Genomic DNA, 19,606 nt, shown 5'->3' with positions numbered 1-19,606 from the left:
GCTGTGGATTAGCTTGTGGCCCTAGATCAGACTGTAGATCAGATTGAGGCCCTAAGCCAACTCTAGATTCGGGTCCCACCACGGTGTGTTATTTGTGCTGATGGAGGGTGGGGGGAGCTCTGTGATATACCAACTTCCTCATCAGTGTCCTCGTAGCTGGAACTGAGAAATGGGCTCTTACGGCACTTTCCAGATATACCTGTGAATGAGAGTGGAGGGAATTAGTGCATGGCAAATGAGTTGAAGTGTCGGTGTCTGGGATCAGCTGGTGTTGGATCCTCACTGGGGGTGCGCGCTGCCCACTTCCCCATCACCATGACTACACTCTGCATCCTCAGCAGCCAGTGCGATGGCGCACTCCTCAAATGCATTGAGAATCTTGCTGTCAGCCACTCCTGCCCTGGCCTGGGACCACTCCCTGTTGTTGTGTGTGAGCTTGTCCTGCGTAGAGTCAGATACACGGAGCGTGGGCAGGAGGTAAGTTCAAGGTAGATGGTAAGGGTGCCTGACCTATGTTGTGGTGAGTGGAGTCACAGGCAGAATAAAGGTGTGAACTAGCAAAGATACGAGGTTAATGGAGACGTAAAGGTGTGTGCGAGAGTGAGAGGCGATGTCCCCTTGAGGTGAGAGTGTATGAGATGAATGTGAATGTGTGGTAGGCTGGTGAGTCAGTGAGTTAAGAGTGGTGACATGACGGACTTACCCCATTAGCATGGATGAGATCATTGAACCTCTTTCTGCACTGGGTAGCAGGTTGGCCACTGTCCCCCATGCTGGGGTGCTGCTGTTGGAAGAGGCGGGTAGAGGACATTGTTGTGGACCTTAATTGTGCCGGGCAGGTGGTCCACGAGGTTTGCTGAACTTGGGGGCAGCAGAGTTCATTGGTTTTGGGGTCATTTTCTTGCTGTGCAGCAATCCCGATGTGCAGAGGTGCCTGGTGTGAGGCAGCAGTGAGATCAGGGAGTGCTGAATCGGAGGTCTCCCATGTGTGCGTAACTAATGAGTTCTGCGCACATGACACGGCGTAAAAACCAGCATTGCAGCTGGCAGGAAGGACACAACGGGCTGGCTTTTCTGGCTATACTTGCCCCAAGACTGGAAAATCCTGCCCAAGGTAAACCTACTCATGATCCTGTCCCGCTCATACAATTCCCATGGCGGGCAGGATTTTCTGTCTGATCTGAGCCTTACTTTAAACTCCACCTGACAACTTTTGATCTATTGACACTGCGTTCACTATCCCAACGTGCAGGCACAACGTTGATGTCAGATAAATGTGAGAATCTTAGAATAGAATCCCTGCAGTGCAGAGGGAGGTCATTCATCCCATTGAGTTGACTGACTCTCCGAAAAAGCACCTTACCCAGGCCCTAGTTTCTTGAGCAGCGTGGTCAGTGGACAGCAAACCCTTATCTCAGTGGTTTTAGCTTACCTATAAACTCAGATATATCCCTTGCAATTTTCATAGGGTCTGACTGCTTTGCAGAGTCCCTGACATTTACGAACACCTGGTACCCTGGAACGTTTCTCTATAACTAATAATTATTAATATATTATTTATTATCATGAAGTGAAATTCAATTAATTAGTATGGCATGGTGACACAGTGGTTAGCACTGCGGTCTCACGGTGTCAGGGACCCAGGCTCAATTCCCGGCTTGGGTCACTATCTAAGTGGAGTTTGCACATCCTGTGTGGGTTTCCTCTGGGTGCTCTGGTTTCCTCCCACAGTCCAAAGATGTATGAGTTAGGTGGATTGGCCATGTTAAATTGCCCCTTAGTGTCAGGGAGATTAACTAGGGTGAATGCATGGGGTATGGGGATAGGGCCTAGGTGGGACTGTGGTCAGTGCAGACTCGATGGGCTGAATGGCCTCCATCTGCACTGTAGGAGTCTATGATTCCAATGAATCCAGAATAAAATGTTAGTGTAATTTATAATGTCCGTAGAATTGCTGGATTGTTGTAAAAATTCATCATGTCCTTTTGTGGGAGGGAATCTGTTGCCTCTTAGCTGTTCTGACTGTGTCTCCAGCTCCATAGCAATGTGGTTGATTCTGAACTGCTCCCCCTCTCTCTACGTGATGGTTCACTCACCTATCAGACCACTCCAGCACTGTGGGTGTACCTACACGACAGGGACTGCAGCAATAAATTGCTGGCCTTGCCCCTGACTCTCACATCCCACGGATGAATTTAAAAAAAACTCCAGCCTGCAACAATCATTACAATTACAAACTCTGTCATGATAGCTAAGAGCAGCCTGACTGACTCTAATTGTAATCAGTTTCTTTCCCCACCCTCACATTTCTAACCTCATTTTAATTAGGCCTTTGACAAGGTACCGCAAGCTAGGTTGTTGCCTAAGGTTAAATCACATGGGATCCAGGTTGAGATAGCCAATTGGATACAAAATTGGCTTGATGACGGAAGAGAGTAGTTGTAGAGGGTTGTTTTTCAAACTGGAGGCCTGTGACCAGCAGGGTGCCTCAGGGATCAGTGCTGGGTCCACTGTTATTTGTCACTTATATTAATGGTTTGGATGAGAATTTAGGAGTTAGTAAGTTTGCAGATGACACCAAGATTGGTGGCAGAGTGGGCAGTGAAGGAGGCTGTCTCGGACTGCAATGGGATCTTGATGAATTGGGCCAGTGGGCTGATGAATGGCAGATGGAATTTAATGCAGATAAATGTGAGGTCATGCATTTTTGTAGATTGAACCAGGGCAGGACTTACTTAGTTAATGGTAGAGTTTTGGGGAGAGTTATAGAACAAAGATTTATAGCTCCTTGAAAGTGGAGTCACAGGTGGACAGAGTGGTGAAGAAGACATTTGGCATACTTGGCTTCATTGGTCAGAACACTAAATGCAGGAGTTGGGACATCCTGTTGAAGTTGTATAAGAATTGGTAAGGCCACATTTCAAATACTGTGTACAGTTCCAATCACTCTATTATAGAAATGATGTTATCATTGTAGAAAGAGTGCAGAAAATACTTAGTAGGATGCAACTGAGACTTGATGGTTTTAGTTGTAAGGAGAGGCTGGATAGACTAGGACTTTTTTCCCTGGAGTGTAGGAGGCTTAGGGGTGATCTTATAGAGGTCCATAAAATAATGAAGGACATAGATAAGGTGGATGGATAATCAACATATTTTCCCAAAGGTAGGGGAGTCTAAAATTGGAGCATATACATTAAGGTGAGAGGGGAGTGATATAAAAGGGTCCAGAGGGGCAGTTTTTTCACACAGAGGATGGTGAGTGTCTAGAACAAGCTGGCAGGTGGGTATAATACAGGTGGGTATCATTGTCTTTAAATGGGCTGCAGTGTGGGTATGTGTTAGGCACTCTGTTATGCAGCCAGACCCTATGAAAACTGCAAGGGATATACCTACATTTATAGGGAATCTTTCTGCACTGTAGGTATTCTATGATTCTATGATTAAAAAGCATTTAGACAGTTACATGGGTAAGATGGGTATAGAGGGCAATTGGAAATAGCTTAGTGGCAAAAACTGTGCGGCATGGACATGTTGGGCTGAAGGGCCTGTTTCCATGTTATAAACCTCCATGACTCTATCACAGCCCCGACTGCGCTTAAACTGTGAATCTATTTGGAGACACCCTTTAATGAAATTCCCAAAACGTGATCCTTTTGTCATAAAAATACCATTGTAAACTCTGAGGAGAATTAGCTGCTGACTTAGCCCATGCTGCAGGTTCTCCCATTCCAAACCGCTAGGTTTTTTTTGGGGGGTCAGGTTGGGAGATGCACGCATGCGCTGATTTGTGAGATTTGTGCACACATTCCCGACACATGTGCGTCTCCCACTGCCAAAGAGCAGGCACGATCGGGACCACACAGGAAACGGCCAGAAGACCAGGTAAATAATTTTAATTTATTTTCAATGTGATTATTGGGCCTGGGACTGAATTCTCTGAGCCCAATAGAATCTCATAACCTGCCAGTGTAATTTCACTCTGCCGGGGTTTGCAGTAGTTGCCCACTTTTGGGGAACTAGCGGGAGATCTTGTTGGAGTGAAGGGGGGACAGTCAAGGCCCCCCATGGGTGGGTCGGTGGGCGGGAGGGGTGCCCCCTGGGCTTTGGACAGTGCCAAAGAGGCAGGGCCTAAGGGGCAGTGCCTATTGTGTGTGGGGCCTAGGAGCGATTGCTGGGGTTGGGGGGTCCTGCTGGCACTCTGCATGGGGATTGGTTGGGGCTGGAGGGAGGCCAGTGATCAGGACAGATGGGGAGGGGGGAGGTGGTCTGCTAGAGGGGCTGCCTCACATGGGGGAGGTGGGGAGGCGGGGGGGGGGGCTGGCTGGAGATCAGGGTGTTCCGGGACAGGGTAGGGGATTGGGGCTGGCCTGGGAATGCTTGTTCAGGCTGTGGGGAGGGCTGGGGGTACAGTACAGAGGGGGTCCTGGGCTGGCCACCAACCCAGAGGCTGCCAGATCGAGGCCACTGCGCATGTGCAGAGTTCCGGAATTGTCAAATTGGAGTGTGAATAGGCCCCTCCCCCCCAGCTTTTAATGATATTCAGGATTGTGACTTGTGCAGTGCACAGAGTGTGGGAGATTCCAGTCTGAACTCCCACTGAAAAAAAACACCGAATTACACCATTTTCCCCACCAATTCAGCACTTTGAACTTTTTTGGGAGAATCACCCCCTGTGTGTCTGTCGGTCTGTGCTGTGTCTGTGTTGTGTGTCTGTCTGTCTGTGCTGTGTCTGTGTTGTGTGTCTATCTGTCTGTGCTGTGTCTGTGTTGTGTGTCTGTCTGTCTGTGCTGTGTCTGTGTTGTGTGTCTATCTGTCTGTGTTGTGTGTGTCTGTCTGTGCTGTGTCTGTGTTGTGTGTGTCTGTCTGTGCTGTGTCTGTGTTGTGTGTGTCTGTCTGTGCTGTGTCTGTGTTGTGTGTGTCTGTCTGTGCTGTGTCTGTGTGTCTGATTTGTGTTTGTTTGTGTTGTGTGTGTCTAAAACCAAAAGAGAAAATGCTGGAAAATCTCAGCCAGTCTCGGTAAGGAGAGAAAAGAACTGACATTTCAGATGACCCTTTGTCAAAGGATGCCTGTCTGTCTCTCGATGTGTGTGTGTGTGTGTATATGTGTCTGTCTGTGTGTGTGTGTCTGTCTGGCTATGTGTGTGTCTAAATGCCTATCTGTGTCTGTCTGCCTGTCTATCTGTCCGCCTGTGAGTCTATATCTATCTATCTGGGTATCTGTCTGTCTGTGTTGTGCGTCTGTGTGGTGTATGTCTGCCTGAGTTTCTCTCTGTCTAACTGTATTGCTTGTGTGTCTCTCTGTCTGGGTATCTGTCTATGTGTGCGTGTGTGTGTCTGTATGGTCCCTTTGAGTTTCCTGACGGCGCTCCACCCCCGGACTTTGACTCATGCGGTTTGTTTCACTTTGCCAGAGAAGTGAGCACTTTGAACGTGGACTATTCTTCGGACCCGATCCCCCAGCGCTGGCACTCGGCTCAAATTTTAGCCCAGAAAGCGCCGCCCTACTCCCGGGTTAAGATGAGCTCCAGGTCCCTCCTACACCTGGTCTTAGTCCTGAGTCTGAGCTACGCAGCAACGCTGCCCCGGATCGCAGAGACCCAGAAGGTGAGTGCCTGATACCCTTTGGCAGCTAGCTAGGGCCGGGGAGAGAGAGAGAGAAAGAGAAAGAGAGAGAGACAGAGATGGAGAGAAAGAGAGAGAGAGAGTGAGAGAGAGAGAGAAAGAATGAGAAAGAGATAGAGAGAAAGAGAGAGAGAGCGAGAGAGAGAGACAGAGATGGAGAGAGAGAGAAAGAATGAGAAAGAGATAGAGGGAAAGAGAGAGAGAGTGAGAGAGAGAGAAAGAATGAGAAAGAGAGACAGAGATAGAGAGAATGAGAGTGGGAGAGAGACAAAGAATGAGAATGACAGAGAGACAGATAGAAAGAGAGTGAGAAAGAGAGAGACAATGAGAATGAGAGAGAGAGACAGAGATAGAGAGAAAGAGAGACTGAGAGAGAAAGAATGAGAATGAGAGAGAGACAGAGATAGGGAGACTGACAGAGAGACAGAGAGGATTGAGAAAGAGAGAGCCAAAGAGAATGAAAGAGACTGAATGAGAGAGGAGGAATGAAATAGGCAGATAGGAAATTGAGGAAACTTTCAACAGTTAATTGGAGACAGGAATGTAGGAAATGTATCAAATGAGAGAATGGAAGATGATGCTTTCCAAAGTCAAATAGATGGTTGAGACTGAGATCTAGTCATTTTTTAGATTAATGATGACAAGTAGTGCACCACTCACAGAGCCCCCCGTCCAGTGTCCCACTCACAGTGCCCCCCGTCCAGTGTCCCACTCACAGTGCCCCCCGTCCAGTGTCCCACTCACAGTGCCCCCCGTCCAGTGTCCCACTCACAGTGCCCCCCCGTCCAGTGTCCCACTCACAGTGCCCCCCCGTCCAGTGTCCCACTCACAGTGCCCCCCCGTCCAGTGTCCCACTCACAGTGCCCCCCCGTCCAGTGTCCCACTCACAGTGCCCCCCCGTCCAGTGTCCCACTCACAGTGCCCCCCCGTCCAGTGTCCCACTCACAGTGCCCCCCCGTCCAGTGTCCCACTCACAGTGCCCCCCTGTCCAGTGTCCCACTCACAGTGCCCCCTGCCCAGTGTACCACTTGCAGCATCTCCTGCCCGTGTACCCACCCTGAGTGTTCCACCCCATGCCCCCAGCCCAGTGTCCCACCCAATGTGTCCCCTGTCCAGTATAACATCTACAATGTTTGTGTGCAGCAGTTGCTGTGCACTCTGTGTATAGTTTCTGGGTTGTGTTAAATTATACTGAGGCTACTTGGTGACATTCAGTTACACTCAGGTTTCACCTTCACTGCTGAAAGTCTGTAAGTTGATCCCAGATGTTGAGAGTTTGCCACCTTCCTGGGTATCTCCAGATGTTCATCCAGGAAAGAATGCGTCAAAGCATGTTGCCCAATGCCCACTGACCCTGGGCAAAGAGGATGGGCACAAAGTCTTTACCTTATAAGGAAGGTGCTTGCAATGAACTGGAATTTCTAAAATGCAAATTTAGGCTGTTACGGAACACGTGCTTTTGAAATTTTCATCTGTGGGTCAGTGATCTTTTTGTTAAAGAATTACCCTGCTGGTTAAAGTGGTTAGAACAGAGGGTGTCCAAATGGCAACCTCAGCGTGTGCTGCCTTTACCAATCTCTCAACCAGCTTAGAAGAAGAAAAGGAATCCTGAGCACCTATTCCTCATCCCGAATTTCCTGGATGTGTGACTGAGGACCAGGATTGGGGCTGAAGTGAAGCCCCCCACAGCTGAATTTCTCACTGATACTCCATGAGTTAATGGGGGAAAACAGACCTCTGGTGAGACTGAGCAACACAAGGACAGGAAGGGAGCTGCACCACCCCCTACACCCCTCCCCCATACCTCTAGAGAAAGTCAACAGCTTCAAGAGGGATGGGGATGGTTTCTACAAAATCTTTTCAACAGGCGGTGGGGTGGGGGATGGGGGGGTGCGGTTCAATGTGATCCTGATGAAGGAATAGGTGACCTCCAGGCCCCTGTTTGGAGTTGACCCCCCAGGCCCCTGTTTGGAGTTGACCCCCCAGGCCCCTGTTTGGAGTTGACCCCCCAGGCCCCTGTTTGGAGTTGACCCCCCAGGCCCCTGTTTGGAGTTGACCCCCCAGGCCCCTGTTTGGTGTTGACCCCCCCAGGCCCCTGTTTGGAGTTGACCCCCCCCAGGCCCCTGTTTGGAGTTGACCCCCCAGGTCCTTGTTAATGAAAATTTGTTAAATTTCTGATTCAAGCAGTCCCTGGAATTTGTTTGCAAAATGAGGCAATTCATAAATCACAATTGGGTCCCATGCCAACCTCCTGTCAGGAACCTCATTTTGTCCAGTATTAGCGCAGGATCAGAAAGGCTTATCGGCTGGCGGGGCTGTGGGAGAGATGAACCTCAAACCCTCAGCATCCTGTGCGCTAAGTTAGCCAATCTCAACATAGCTGACTGCAGGGCTGCTAGAATTTGTCTCGGTGCCTCTAGATTAATGGGGAATGATCAGATGTTTCCCAATGTTCATTATAATCCCGTGACTGCCATCTCTCTGCTGAGTGACATTTAGATTCTAAGTGACTGGCTGGCTAGTGCGTCAGCAGCATCTGGGTTATTGGGGAGTTTTGTCACGAGCTATGTGTGAATTCCCTCCTCCCACCACCTCCCCACAGATGCTTTGTTTGTTTGGTATCCAGCAAAAATAATAACGTACAGGAAGAAATCAATGCAACACTCCAGCCAGTGTTTGATGTTTGAAATGTGATGGCTCAGTTTCCCTTCATGTTCTGACCTGTCTCTGGGTCTCACACTCTCTCTTACACTCAGTCTCAAGGATAATCTATATTTCCTGTTTACAATTGCTGGAATGTTGGCAAATTGCTGTGAGATATCGGCCCATTTATATCATTCCCTAAGGCGCTGTTCTGTGTACAGACTCAGGTTTTAGCACTTGGGTCTGTACCCCAGAACCAGCTTGATTGAGGCATTCAACAATGATGCTCTAGCTCACACACTCACATTTGCCCTTCTCCTCCATTCTGACAACCGAGACATTTTCCCAGAACACACTGGTTATTGCCGGAAAACTACGGGATTGCCAACAGTCCATTGACATGAACCCCAGTGAGAGTCAGCACCTTCACAGGAGGAAGGAAGAATATTGAGAGATGGTGGTGGTGATCTCTATGGTAACTGGGCTAGGCTGACATAGTCCAGGAAATGACCTAGATATTTCAGAATTAGAAATGAACAGAATAACAGGGCATCTATCTGTGTCTCTTCATCTCTTGTCTCTCTGTCTCTTTCCCTTCATCATTGTGTGTCTCTTTGCCCTTCTCTTGCTATGTGTCACTCTCTCTCTTTTCATATCTCACTTGCTACTTTTCTCCCTTTTTCCCTGTGTTTCTCTTCCTTCACTAATGTGTGCGTATATATCTCTCTTTCCCTATCTGACGCTCTCACACTTTGTCTCCACTTTCATATCTTGCCTTCTGTCTCTCTTTGTCTTCCTCTGATTCCCACAGGAATCAGAGTTAGCTGTTTAGTCCCTCAATCATACTGATATTCAATTAAAACATGGCTGATCTACACCATAACTCCATCTATCTGCCCTTGCTCCTTATCCTCACTAACATTTATTGATATCTGTACCTGAACACCAAAATGTTTTTGTTCTCCAAGGGTTCCAAGTCTTTCCCCATTAAGGGTGTGATGACCCTCAGTTCTTATGTGGGGAATCACTCATCAATCTCCTTGTGGAACTCGTGCAATATGATTTGCCTACACAGGCGGAATTTATCTTCTGAGCCCTTGGTAAGGCAGACCCCTGAGTGGGTCTGGTGATCTATTGTCCCAGACAGGACTCATATACACACCACAGGGGTATGGTTTAACTGTTGCTTTCAGAATAAAACCTTGTTCCTTTCCAGTTGGCTTCCTGAGTTTTACACTGGCAATGAGGTACATGGAACATTTCGGTAAGACTGTAACGGGAAGATTTAAAATACTGTTTTTTGGGAAGTTAGAGTCATATGACTTGGGTGTTGAGGACTGGCCTCAATATGCAGAGAGAATGAAGTACTTCTGAACAAATGGAATAGAAGGCAATAACCAGCAAAAGGTCATCTTTATGACCGCTTGTGGGGCCGCAACTTCCAGCATTACAAAAAGTCTGACATATCCAGCAGCACCGGATTCCAAAACCTTAGAATTGGTGGCAAATCATTGTGACCCCAAATCATCAGTTTTACTACAACAGTTTCGGTTCAATGCAACAAACAGATGGAAGTTTTGACACAATTGTGTAAATTGATGGAACATGGCAACCCAGCATTACCTGAAATGCTGAGAAATCATTTAGGCTAGAGGGTGGTGAATCTGTGGAACTTATTGTGGCAGAGGGCTGTAGAGGCCAGGTCATTGAGGGTCTTTAAGACAGAGATAGATAGACTCTTGATCAATAGGAAGATCAAGGGTTACAGGGAGAAGGCAGGAGAATGGGGATGACAATCATATCAGCCATGATTGAATGGTGGAGTAGACTCGATGGGCTGAATGGCCTAATTCTGCTCCCATACCTTATGGTCTTATAGTATGTGACAAAAAATAACTTAGCAACTCAAAGGAGGCTATTAACAAAGCTGAACCTGGACTTGAAAAAAGCCACAGAACTGCCTTGACTTGCAAAAACGTGGAGAGAGGGGCCCATGAGCTTCAAGGACCTGTAGATAGCACTGTCCTCAGCCTTGGACGACCCCCATACCACAGAACCAGGTCCCCAGTAGAACGCACTTATGATCCCCAATCACGGGCAAAGAGAGCAAGCAAGGAAGTCAGGAAATTGGTGGAGATGGTTTTCCACAGTATAATGAATGGCGCGCACACCATTGTATGCCAGGCAGGGAGCCAACCCCAAATGAGGCTATCAAAACAAACAGAATGTGTATCACCCAGACCGACAGGCGAAGCCACCTTAAAGCAGGACTTATCAGATAAGTCAGCCTGAGGAAGAGGAAATGATACAACCTAATTGCATCACCCCACCGAAAGTGGTTCCAATTCAGATCAACTCCAAGTAAATGGCCACCCATTAAACATGGAGGTACACAGCAGTATCCATTGTCGGGGAACAAGTCTTCAAGCGACTACGATTGAGCATCTTATCACTTAGCCTACAAGATATCAAGGCAATACTGACATCGTACACAGAGGGACCACTAGGAACCACTCGGGACCACTGTAACCCCAGTCACATATGGGTACCAGACAATCCATCTCTCCCCTTAATAACAGTGCAAGGACCAGGGCCCAGCCTCTTGGGAAGGGACTGGCTACAAAAAATCTGCCTGGACTGAGCAAATCTTCAAGATGAGTACTGGTAACTTATGTGAAATAATAGAGAAGTACCCTGAGGTATTCCAAACAGGCCTCGGAAAGATAAAAGAGGCCAATGCAAGGATATACGTAGACCCAGAGGCCTAATCTAAATATTTCAAAGCAAGACTACTTCACTACTTGCAAAAGTAGAGACCGAGCTGAAATGGTTAGAAGAACTGGGCATCATTTGACCCATGTAATTCTTTGAGTGGGCCACACCGGTAGTTCTGGCCTTAAAGCCAGACAACTCGATTTGTCTCTGTGGAATCTATAAATTGTCAGTAAATAGAGCCTCTCAATTGGACAGATACCCGATACCATGAATAGAGGACCTATATGCAAAACTGGCCTGGGGCCATATCTTTACAAAATTGGATATGAGCCATACCTATCTCCAATTAGAATTGGAAGCATTACCCAGAAAGTACATGACTGTAAACACACACAAAGGATTGAACGAGTGTACTCGTTTACTTTTTGGGGTATCGCCTGCTTGCCCTATCTTTCAAAGGGTAATGGAAAATATATTGCAAGGAGCACCCAGTGTGGCAGTCTACCTGGATCACGTTCTAATTACAGAGCCACTGTTAAGGAACATAAAAGTTTGGAGGAAGTCTTGCGGCAGTTTTCGGAAGCTGGGGTTAGACTGAAAAGGGAAAAGTCTGTGTTTCAGGAACTCAAGGTAACATACCTCGGTTACAGGGTCAGTAAAGATGGACTACACCCTATTGAGAAGGTAAAAATCATAAAAGAGGCTCCGACCCTAAGAAACACGACAGAGTTATAATTGTTTCCGCGCCTCATGGCTAAGGAGACCCTGGGTATGAGTGCAGGCGGATTTCACGGGGCCATTTAGGGCTCTATGTTCCTAATATTGATTGATGTTCCATGGATGTCTTCTACCCTCTGTCTTAACACCACCGAAAGGTTCAGGCAGTCCTATAGCGTTTATCGGAAATGAAAGGTGCTTGTAATGGGCAACGGGATCCCATTTACCAGTGAAGAGTTCAAAACATTCATGACTACAAATAGTGTCCGCGTGGCACACACTTTCAAATGGCCTGGCTGAGTGAGCAGTCCAGGTGTTTAAAAACAGGATGAGAAAACAAACTAAGGGCCCCAAAGTTGGCATGGTTCTTTTGTAACTACAGGATAACACCTCTGATGGGCTAAACTCTTGATGGACAGACACCTTCTGACCAGGCTGGGCCTCACTTTCCCAATCTGAGTGGGAAAATTGAGGAAAAACAAGAAAACCAAAGATGGGGTCATGACGGACATAAGCCTGCTAGGGTTTTTAAACGGGGAGACATGGTAAACTTGTGAATCTCTGGACACAGTACCCCATGGACCAGTGTCATATGCTGTAAAAACGGGAGGCAAGCTAATAAACATAATGACTACCTCTGCCGTCGGACGTTTTCAACAGAAGCAATTACTGCATCGACTGTGCCATTTTTGGCACGTGCATACTGACTGACAGGCAACAAGTCCAACCCATGGTAGACCCGAGAGAATCCAAGGGGACTCTGATTCAGAAATGGAGTGAGTCAAGTGTGGTGGAATCACAGCCAGAGGTCATTGCTGAGGATGAGCTGCCTATAGTCTCACTTCGATGCTCACCAAGGAACAGACGGTGCCCTACTCTGTATAACCCTCCTGACCAGGCGGGGAATGCAACAGAAAGAAGGCCACGGGCCAAAAGACGAAGGTGACCCTGATGCTTTAGGAGCGAGGGGGAGCCCTCGGACTCAGGGGGAACCCTCGGACTCAGGGGGAAGGGGTGTGATAACCCTCAGGATTTACAAGGGGAATCAGTAATCAATCTCCCTGTGGGACGTATGGGATACGGGTTTGCATGATAATAGGTGATTGCCTACCCAGTCAAACTTCTATCCCAAGCCCTTTATAAGGCCAACCCTCAAGTGGTCTTGTGATCTATAGTCCTGGACAGGACTTGTACACACAGCACAGGCATGTGGTTTGACCTTTGCTTTCAGGGAAAGACTTCATTCTTTTCCATTTGCTTTCCAAGTTATTACAAAAGGAGTATTTCAAATTGTCTTTTTTGGCTCCAAAGTGGTTGACCGAGCACCTCCCAGCTTTGAACTTGACCTGTTGTAACTTCATCTGTCTGTCTCACTCTGACTTCCTGTTCTTATCCAGATAACTAGCAGTGACGTTAAAGGACATAAGCACATCGGAAATAGGAGCAGAAGTAAATCACACTTAGCTTCATTTTATTTTAGCATCATCAGCAAACTTTGACAGATAACTCTATTCTTTAAGCCAGTGATTAATAAATATATTACAATGTGTTTGTGTGTGTGCTGGTTTGCCCGCTCGGTGTGTGCGCTGGATCACCTACCTGGAGTAACTCACCTCCTGACTCCCCAGGGCCTGTCCACCATCTGCAACATTCATTCCCAACACACAACCTTGTGCCAGCTATAAGCCACACTATAGTACATCACCAAGGCTCCTTTGATGGCACCATCCAAACCCAGGAACTCTTAACATTTACTAGTTCAAGGGCAACAGATACAGGGGAGCACCACCACCTGCAAATTCTCCTCCAAGTCACCCACCATCCTTACTTGAAAACATATCGCCGTTCCTTCACTGTCACCGGGCCAGTGACCTAGAACTCACTCCCTAACAGCACTGTGGATGTGTCTGCACCACAGGGACTGCAGGTGTTCAAGGCAGAGGCTCAGCACCAGCACAAAGGCAATTAGGGATGAGCAATGAAAATGCTGGCCAGCATTTTCTTTGTTCTTTCCAGAAGAGTAGGGGGTTTTAGTTAAGTTGGGCAGCATGGTCGGTGCAGGCTTGGAGGGCTGAAGGGCCTGTTCCTGTGCTGTAATTTTCTTTGCTGTTTGTTCAATGCCCCTGTTCCGTGAAAGAATTTTTAAGAAATACTGGATTTCCCACCCTGAATTTGTGTCTGTACAGGTTTACTCACGCTGTGTCTGTACAGGTTTACTCACGCTGTGTCTGTACAGGTTTACTCACGCTGTGTCTGTACAGGTTTACTCACGCTGTGTCTGTACAGGTTTACTCACGCTGTGTCTGTACAGGTTTACTCACGCTGTGTTTATATTTTTATATAGGTTCACCTTCCGTATAAGAGCAATTCCAAGACCTGCCTGAATAAAACCACCGAATACTTCAATAGCAGAATAGGAATGTGCTGCAGCAAATGTCCTCCAGGTACATTTCTTCCTGTAATTGTGTCCTCTCTCCACATCCAAATCTGCTTCCCTCAAAATCTCAATCCCACAATTTATGTCATTCACTATTTTTCTGTTTCATTTACATTCAACACCCCCAGAATTTTATCAGGGTTTAACCAGTTAAATTATGAGGACAGATTGCACAAACTGACCTTGCATATCATTGAGTTTAGAGAGTTGTGGCGGGGGGAAGGGTGTATGTTTTCAGATATTCATGGAGAAATAGCTTCTCTGATATTAGAGTTGGAAGGCGTTAGAAGAACTGCTAAAGTGAAAACTTTGAAGAAACCCTTTTCGTACAAAGGCTCAGTTAATTTATAACTCTCTCTTTTAAAAGGCTGTGAAAGCTGAGGGTTATTTGAAGCTTTCGCAACTAAGGCGAATATTTGTTAAGTTAGGACATCAAAGGATATGGGAAATGCAAATAAGTGGAGTTATGTTACACATTAGTCATGGTTTAATTGAATGGCAGTCTAGGGCTGATTCCTATTTTAAGGAATAGAGTCATAGAGGTTTACAGCATGGAAACAGGCCTTTCGGCCCCACTTGTCCATGCTACCTTTTTTTTAAACCTCAAAGCTAGTCCCAGTTGCCTGCATTTGGCCCATATTTCTCTATACCCATCTTACCCATGTAACTGTCTAAATGCTTTTTAAAAGACAAAATTGTACCTGCCTCTACATCTACCTGGAGCTTGTTCCAGACATTCACCACCCTCTGTGTGAAAAAATTGCCCCTCTGGACCCTCTTGTATCTCTCCTCCCTTACCTTAGTTTGTTACACAGCTTTCATTTAAACACCTTCCAAGCATTCCAGTTTAAAGAGACAAACAAGGACAGTAATTCAATTATTTCTTTATTTAACACTTATTGTGCTAACTCAAACATAAACTGTTGCAACTCATTAACTCTTTACTGAACTTTAACTCCAACTGAAGATCAACTTTCAACTGAACTTTAACTCCTAAACTGAACTTTAACTCTAATTGAACATCAATTTTAACTGTTTAACTGAAAATAGATACTACCCAGTTAGGAAAACCTTGGCCAAGAAATATCCTCGCTGTACAATCAATCTTCTTCTCTCTGAAGTCCCCTTTAGGGTACAAGTTTTGTTGTGATGGATGGACTCTTCCGAGTTATCGCTGCCAAACAAAGAACTCACATATCTTTTATCCACAATTCTCCACTTGCTTCCAGAAGATTCTCTGTTATCCAGCCAATTGTGTAACCAGAAATCGATCGCATGGCTCGAACATCCAGTGAAATTACTTTTGAACGAAGCAGTGATGCTTAGTTCATTTTACATGTCCCACACATAGCAGCCATAAATCAGAGCCGTGCTGTGTCAGTTAATGTAAACAACTTCTCTGATCTGACCAACACAGGAAACTTCAGATCGCAGCTCCCAGACCAAAGCCTCTTTACCACCTGCATCTGGTTTTAATTTATAAGTTAACCAAAATTCCCAGCATGCTTCACTCTCAGCCAGAATAGCCATTTCAAAGCCACTATTGTCATTATTATTGTTAAATCATTGTTGTAGCCATTCTTTTTCCATCCACAAGTTTATTTATTAATGTCACAAGTAGGCTTACATTAATATGGCAATGAAGTTACTGCCTGCTTCTGTCTATTGCTTTCTCTCGTTCTCTTCCTTGCTCCCTTTGTTTATTTCTCCGTCTGTCTCTCTCTCTCTCATTTGAGTCCAGAGCTGGAACAAGCAATGCATGTTTGGGGAGAGTCACACTTGTTTGCTGTGCTGTTGTTGGGTTGGTGCCCAGTCAGAGTTAACATTTACTCACTGTCAAACTCGCAAAGAGAGAGAGAGAGCCTTGTGAGGCCTCTATTCTGGAAAGGATTAGGGTAACTTCTGCCTTTGGTTTTCAGAGAAGGTGTTTGTGAAATGCAGGTTATTCTGCTTGGTAACATAGGATGTAACTTCGATGAGAAGCTCTTATGGGAAGCGAGATTCATTTGAGCCACAGTGTTTGTTGATGTCGAATCTTTTGATAGAATAGAATCTGGAAACCGACAGATTGGGGTTAGAGCAATGGGAAGTGGTGGAGATAGGAAGTGTGATAACATCACATTCAACGTTCAGAGAGCAAGTCGGTGACATGGTCTTTTCCTGATTTGCATTAACTATTCAGATAAAGTGAAAAAATAAGCAGTCGTTTAACTAGCAAAGAAATTAAACCATTTTGCTGACTTCACACTTGAGGTCAGGGCAGCGATGAGAGAGTGCGACAAGGAGGTAAAGAATATCTGGGCACTGAAGGGTTAACACATGCCAGAGAAATCCCAGACTTGGTGTCTCTGTATGTCTCTGAAACTCGGAAATAATGTTCCGGTTAGATTGGCTCAAGTAGGAGAGATATGCTGAAAGTCAGACAATTCTTTTGCAACACATTGCATTAAAATCCTGTTTAGTGCCTTGGGAAATGTTTTTACATCAGCGTAGAAAGTACTGCTGACCTATCCATTTCTGTCTGACCTTCCACATTCACACAATTGTTCCAAAAGCAAAAGGCTTAAAATCAGATCTTGGAAAGAACAACATTAGCAAAGATTTATAACTTTAATGACTTAACCAACTGTTGGAGCTGGGAGTGATTGCAATCTCCAGTTAAACTCTGGTTGAGTTTAAAGTTCAGTTAACGGCTTTGCTCAATGTGGCAGACCAAATGGGATAAGAATGCAAAACCAGAGATGAAGCATCTGAGGTCATGACAGAGAGCAAGGTAGGGATAGGGCCCTCAGCAGGATGTGGGGTGGAAGGGGATGGGGGTGGGGGCAGGCCAGGATGCAGGATGAGGATAGGGTGTAGAGTGGGGCAGAGGTCCAGGGCAGGATGCAGTGTCAGGTTTAGGCCCAGGGCAGGATGCAGTGTCAGGTTTAGGCCCAGGGCAGGATGCAGTGTCAGGTTTAGGCCCAGGGCAGGATGCAGTGTCAGGTTTAGGCCCAGGGCAGGATGCAGTGTCAGCTTTAGGCCCAGGGCAGGATGCAGTGTCAGGTTTAGGCCCAGGGCAGGATGCAGTGTCAGGTTTAGGCCCAGGGCAGGATGCAGTGTCAGGTTTAGGCCCAGGGCAGGATGCAGTGTCAGGTTTAGGCCCAGGGCAGGATGCAGTGTCAGCTTTAGGTCCAGGGCAGGATGCAGTGTCAGGTTTAGGCCCAGGGCAGGATGCAGTGTCAGCTTTAGGTCCAGGGCAGGATGCAGTGTCAGGTTTAGGCCCAGGGCAGGATGCAGTGTCAGGTTTAGGCCCAGGGCAGGATGCAGTGTCAGGTTTAGGCCCAGGGCAGGATGCAGTGTCAGGTTTAGGCCCAGGGCAGGATGCAGTGTCAGGTTTAGGCCCAGGGCAGGATGCAGTATCAGGTTTAGGCCCAGGGCAGGATGCAGTGTCAGCTTTAGGTCCAGGGCAGGATGCAGTGTCAGGTTTAGGCCCAGGGCAGGATGCAGTGTCAGCTTTAGGTCCAGGGCAGGATGCAGTGTCAGGTTTAGGCCCAGGGCAGGATGCAGTGTCAGCTTTAGGTCCAGGGCAGGATGCAGTGTCAGGTTTAGGCCCAGGGCAGGATGCAGTGTCAGGTTTAGGCCCAGGGCAGGATGCAGTGTCAGGTTTAGGCCCAGGGCAGGATGCAGTGTCAGGTTTAGGCCCAGGGCAGGATGCAGTATCAGGTTTAGGCCCAGGGCAGGATGCAGTATCAGGTTTAGGCCCAGGGCAGGATGCAGTGTCAGCTTTAGGTCCAGGGCAGGATACAGTGTCAGGTTTAGGCCCAGGGCAGGATGCAGTGTCAGGTTTAGGCCCAGGGCAGGATGCAGTATCAGGTTTAGGCCCAGGGCAGGATGCAGTGTCAGCTTTAGGCCCAGGGCAGGATGCAGTATCAGGTTTAGGCCCAGGGCAGGATGCAGTGTCAGCTTTAGGTCCAGGGCAGGATGCAGTGTCAGCTTTAGGCCCAGGGCAGGATGCAGTGTCAGCTTTAGGCCCAGGGCAGGATGCAGTGTCAGCTTTAGGCCCAGGGCAGGATGCAGTGTCAGCTTTAGGCCCAGGGATGGGTGTGGAAGTAGGGTTGTTCCCCATAGGGCTAGATGTGGCAGGGGGTTGGTTAACAGAAGACTGAGGACATGTTGAAGAGGGTTGGATCCTGTGTCAGCTGGTAATGCAGGGGCCATAATAGGATTGTGTGAGGGGGGTGTGGTCGCTGGGTAGAAAGAAGGAGTACGGTGCAGGAGACCGAGAGAGAGACATAGGGTAGAGTGAGTCACTTCAAATGAGAGTTGAAAATAGTTTCATGTGGAACAGAGCCAGTAACTGCCCGTTCTCCCTCGCACTGAGTGAGGTAACTGTCGTCCTCCTCAAGTCACGTTTTCCATTGCTGCCCCTCTCCCCACCCCCACACATCCTGGCTAGTTGCACCACGGTTCACCGCATTAGACTGTCGGCAATCAATCTACTCGGTATAACTCAGTGAAACATCATTGTGTTTTGAATCTGAGACTGGAGCTGTCACACGGTCTGGACAGGGTATAAGAGAAGGTGTATGCAGTCCATTGTTATAATAGAGGAATAATAACGATGAGGCTTTTGGAACTCGCTGTAAATACTGTGTAAAACTAACAGGAACTACAGCCATCTGCACAGAAATCTGAAACTATTTGTCACTGACGTGCTACTTCAGCAGATTACATTACTCTTCACAGATAAGAGTCAATTCGAAATCACTGATTTGTGGTGAATTTGTAATAATTTACACAGTATTCTCGCTGTGAGGACAAATGTAAAATGTAAGTCTTGACAATCTGGACTAACAGGGGTTTTAACTCTACTATGTTATTAGTGCTGAACAATTTCTCTGAAAAGTTAATTATACAAGTGTGGAACTTCATTCCTCCAGAGCATTTAAAAATTGCAATTTTTCAAATAACTTGTTTACAGAATTTTTGACATATCACCCGACAGCCCATGTGTGTGTCCCACAAACCCCTGTGTCATGATTCAAAAGGATTTATATTTCCTGCATTTTACTTCCTGCTTTGCTGTCTGTGAGCATTCTCCACCCCAATTGGTCGATCAGCTGCCTGTCCTTTTGGTGGATGCTCCTTTAGAATGTCCCAGATTCAGAGTGATGTTAATGTAGAGGAAGCTCTGATGATTCTTACTGGCCAGTTTATTGCGGTCAGTGGCGAGTACCATGCCAAAGCCCTCACCCACCACAATCTGGGCCACTATAGTGGCATTTCGTAATAACAATGCTGACAATGTGATGCATTGTGTGGCACATGGGTCCTCTGTACAACCTGCTTCCACTATTATCTTTAGGATATTGGATTCCGGATCACTGAAGTTGTGAGGTGTATCGGTGATGTGATTCATCCCATGAGAATATTTCGAAATACAGTTGTAATATTCAAATTGCGACTTGTTATTTGAATGATTCCAGTTGA

The 19,606-nt window shown here is 46.9% G+C and overlaps 1 protein-coding gene across 2 annotated transcripts in view; it reads left to right on the top strand.

Moving 5' to 3' along the window:
• Positions 1–5,151: 5,151 nt before the first annotated feature.
• The window catches only part of LOC145360230 (uncharacterized), a 32,069-nt gene continuing 17,614 nt past the window's right edge, over positions 5,152–19,606 (top strand). Inside the window, exons 1-2 of one of the 2 annotated variants that reach the window (XM_080215284.1) lie at positions 5,152–5,604; positions 14,042–14,141. In XM_080215284.1, the coding sequence (XP_080071410.1) occupies positions 5,317–5,604; positions 14,042–14,141 (388 nt within the window). In that variant the 5' untranslated portion in view covers positions 5,152–5,316. The remainder of the gene's footprint in view (positions 5,605–14,041; positions 14,142–19,606) is intronic. The other variant, XM_080215283.1, reaches the window with a different exon arrangement.

The sequence above is a fragment of the Carcharhinus amblyrhynchos genome, chromosome 30, assembly GCF_965287045.1.
Source record: "Carcharhinus amblyrhynchos chromosome 30, sCarAmb.v2.hapA, whole genome shotgun sequence".
In the NCBI taxonomy this organism is placed as follows: domain Eukaryota; kingdom Metazoa; phylum Chordata; class Chondrichthyes; order Carcharhiniformes; family Carcharhinidae; genus Carcharhinus; species Carcharhinus amblyrhynchos.
This window is presented reverse-complemented; position numbering and strand designations above follow the sequence as displayed.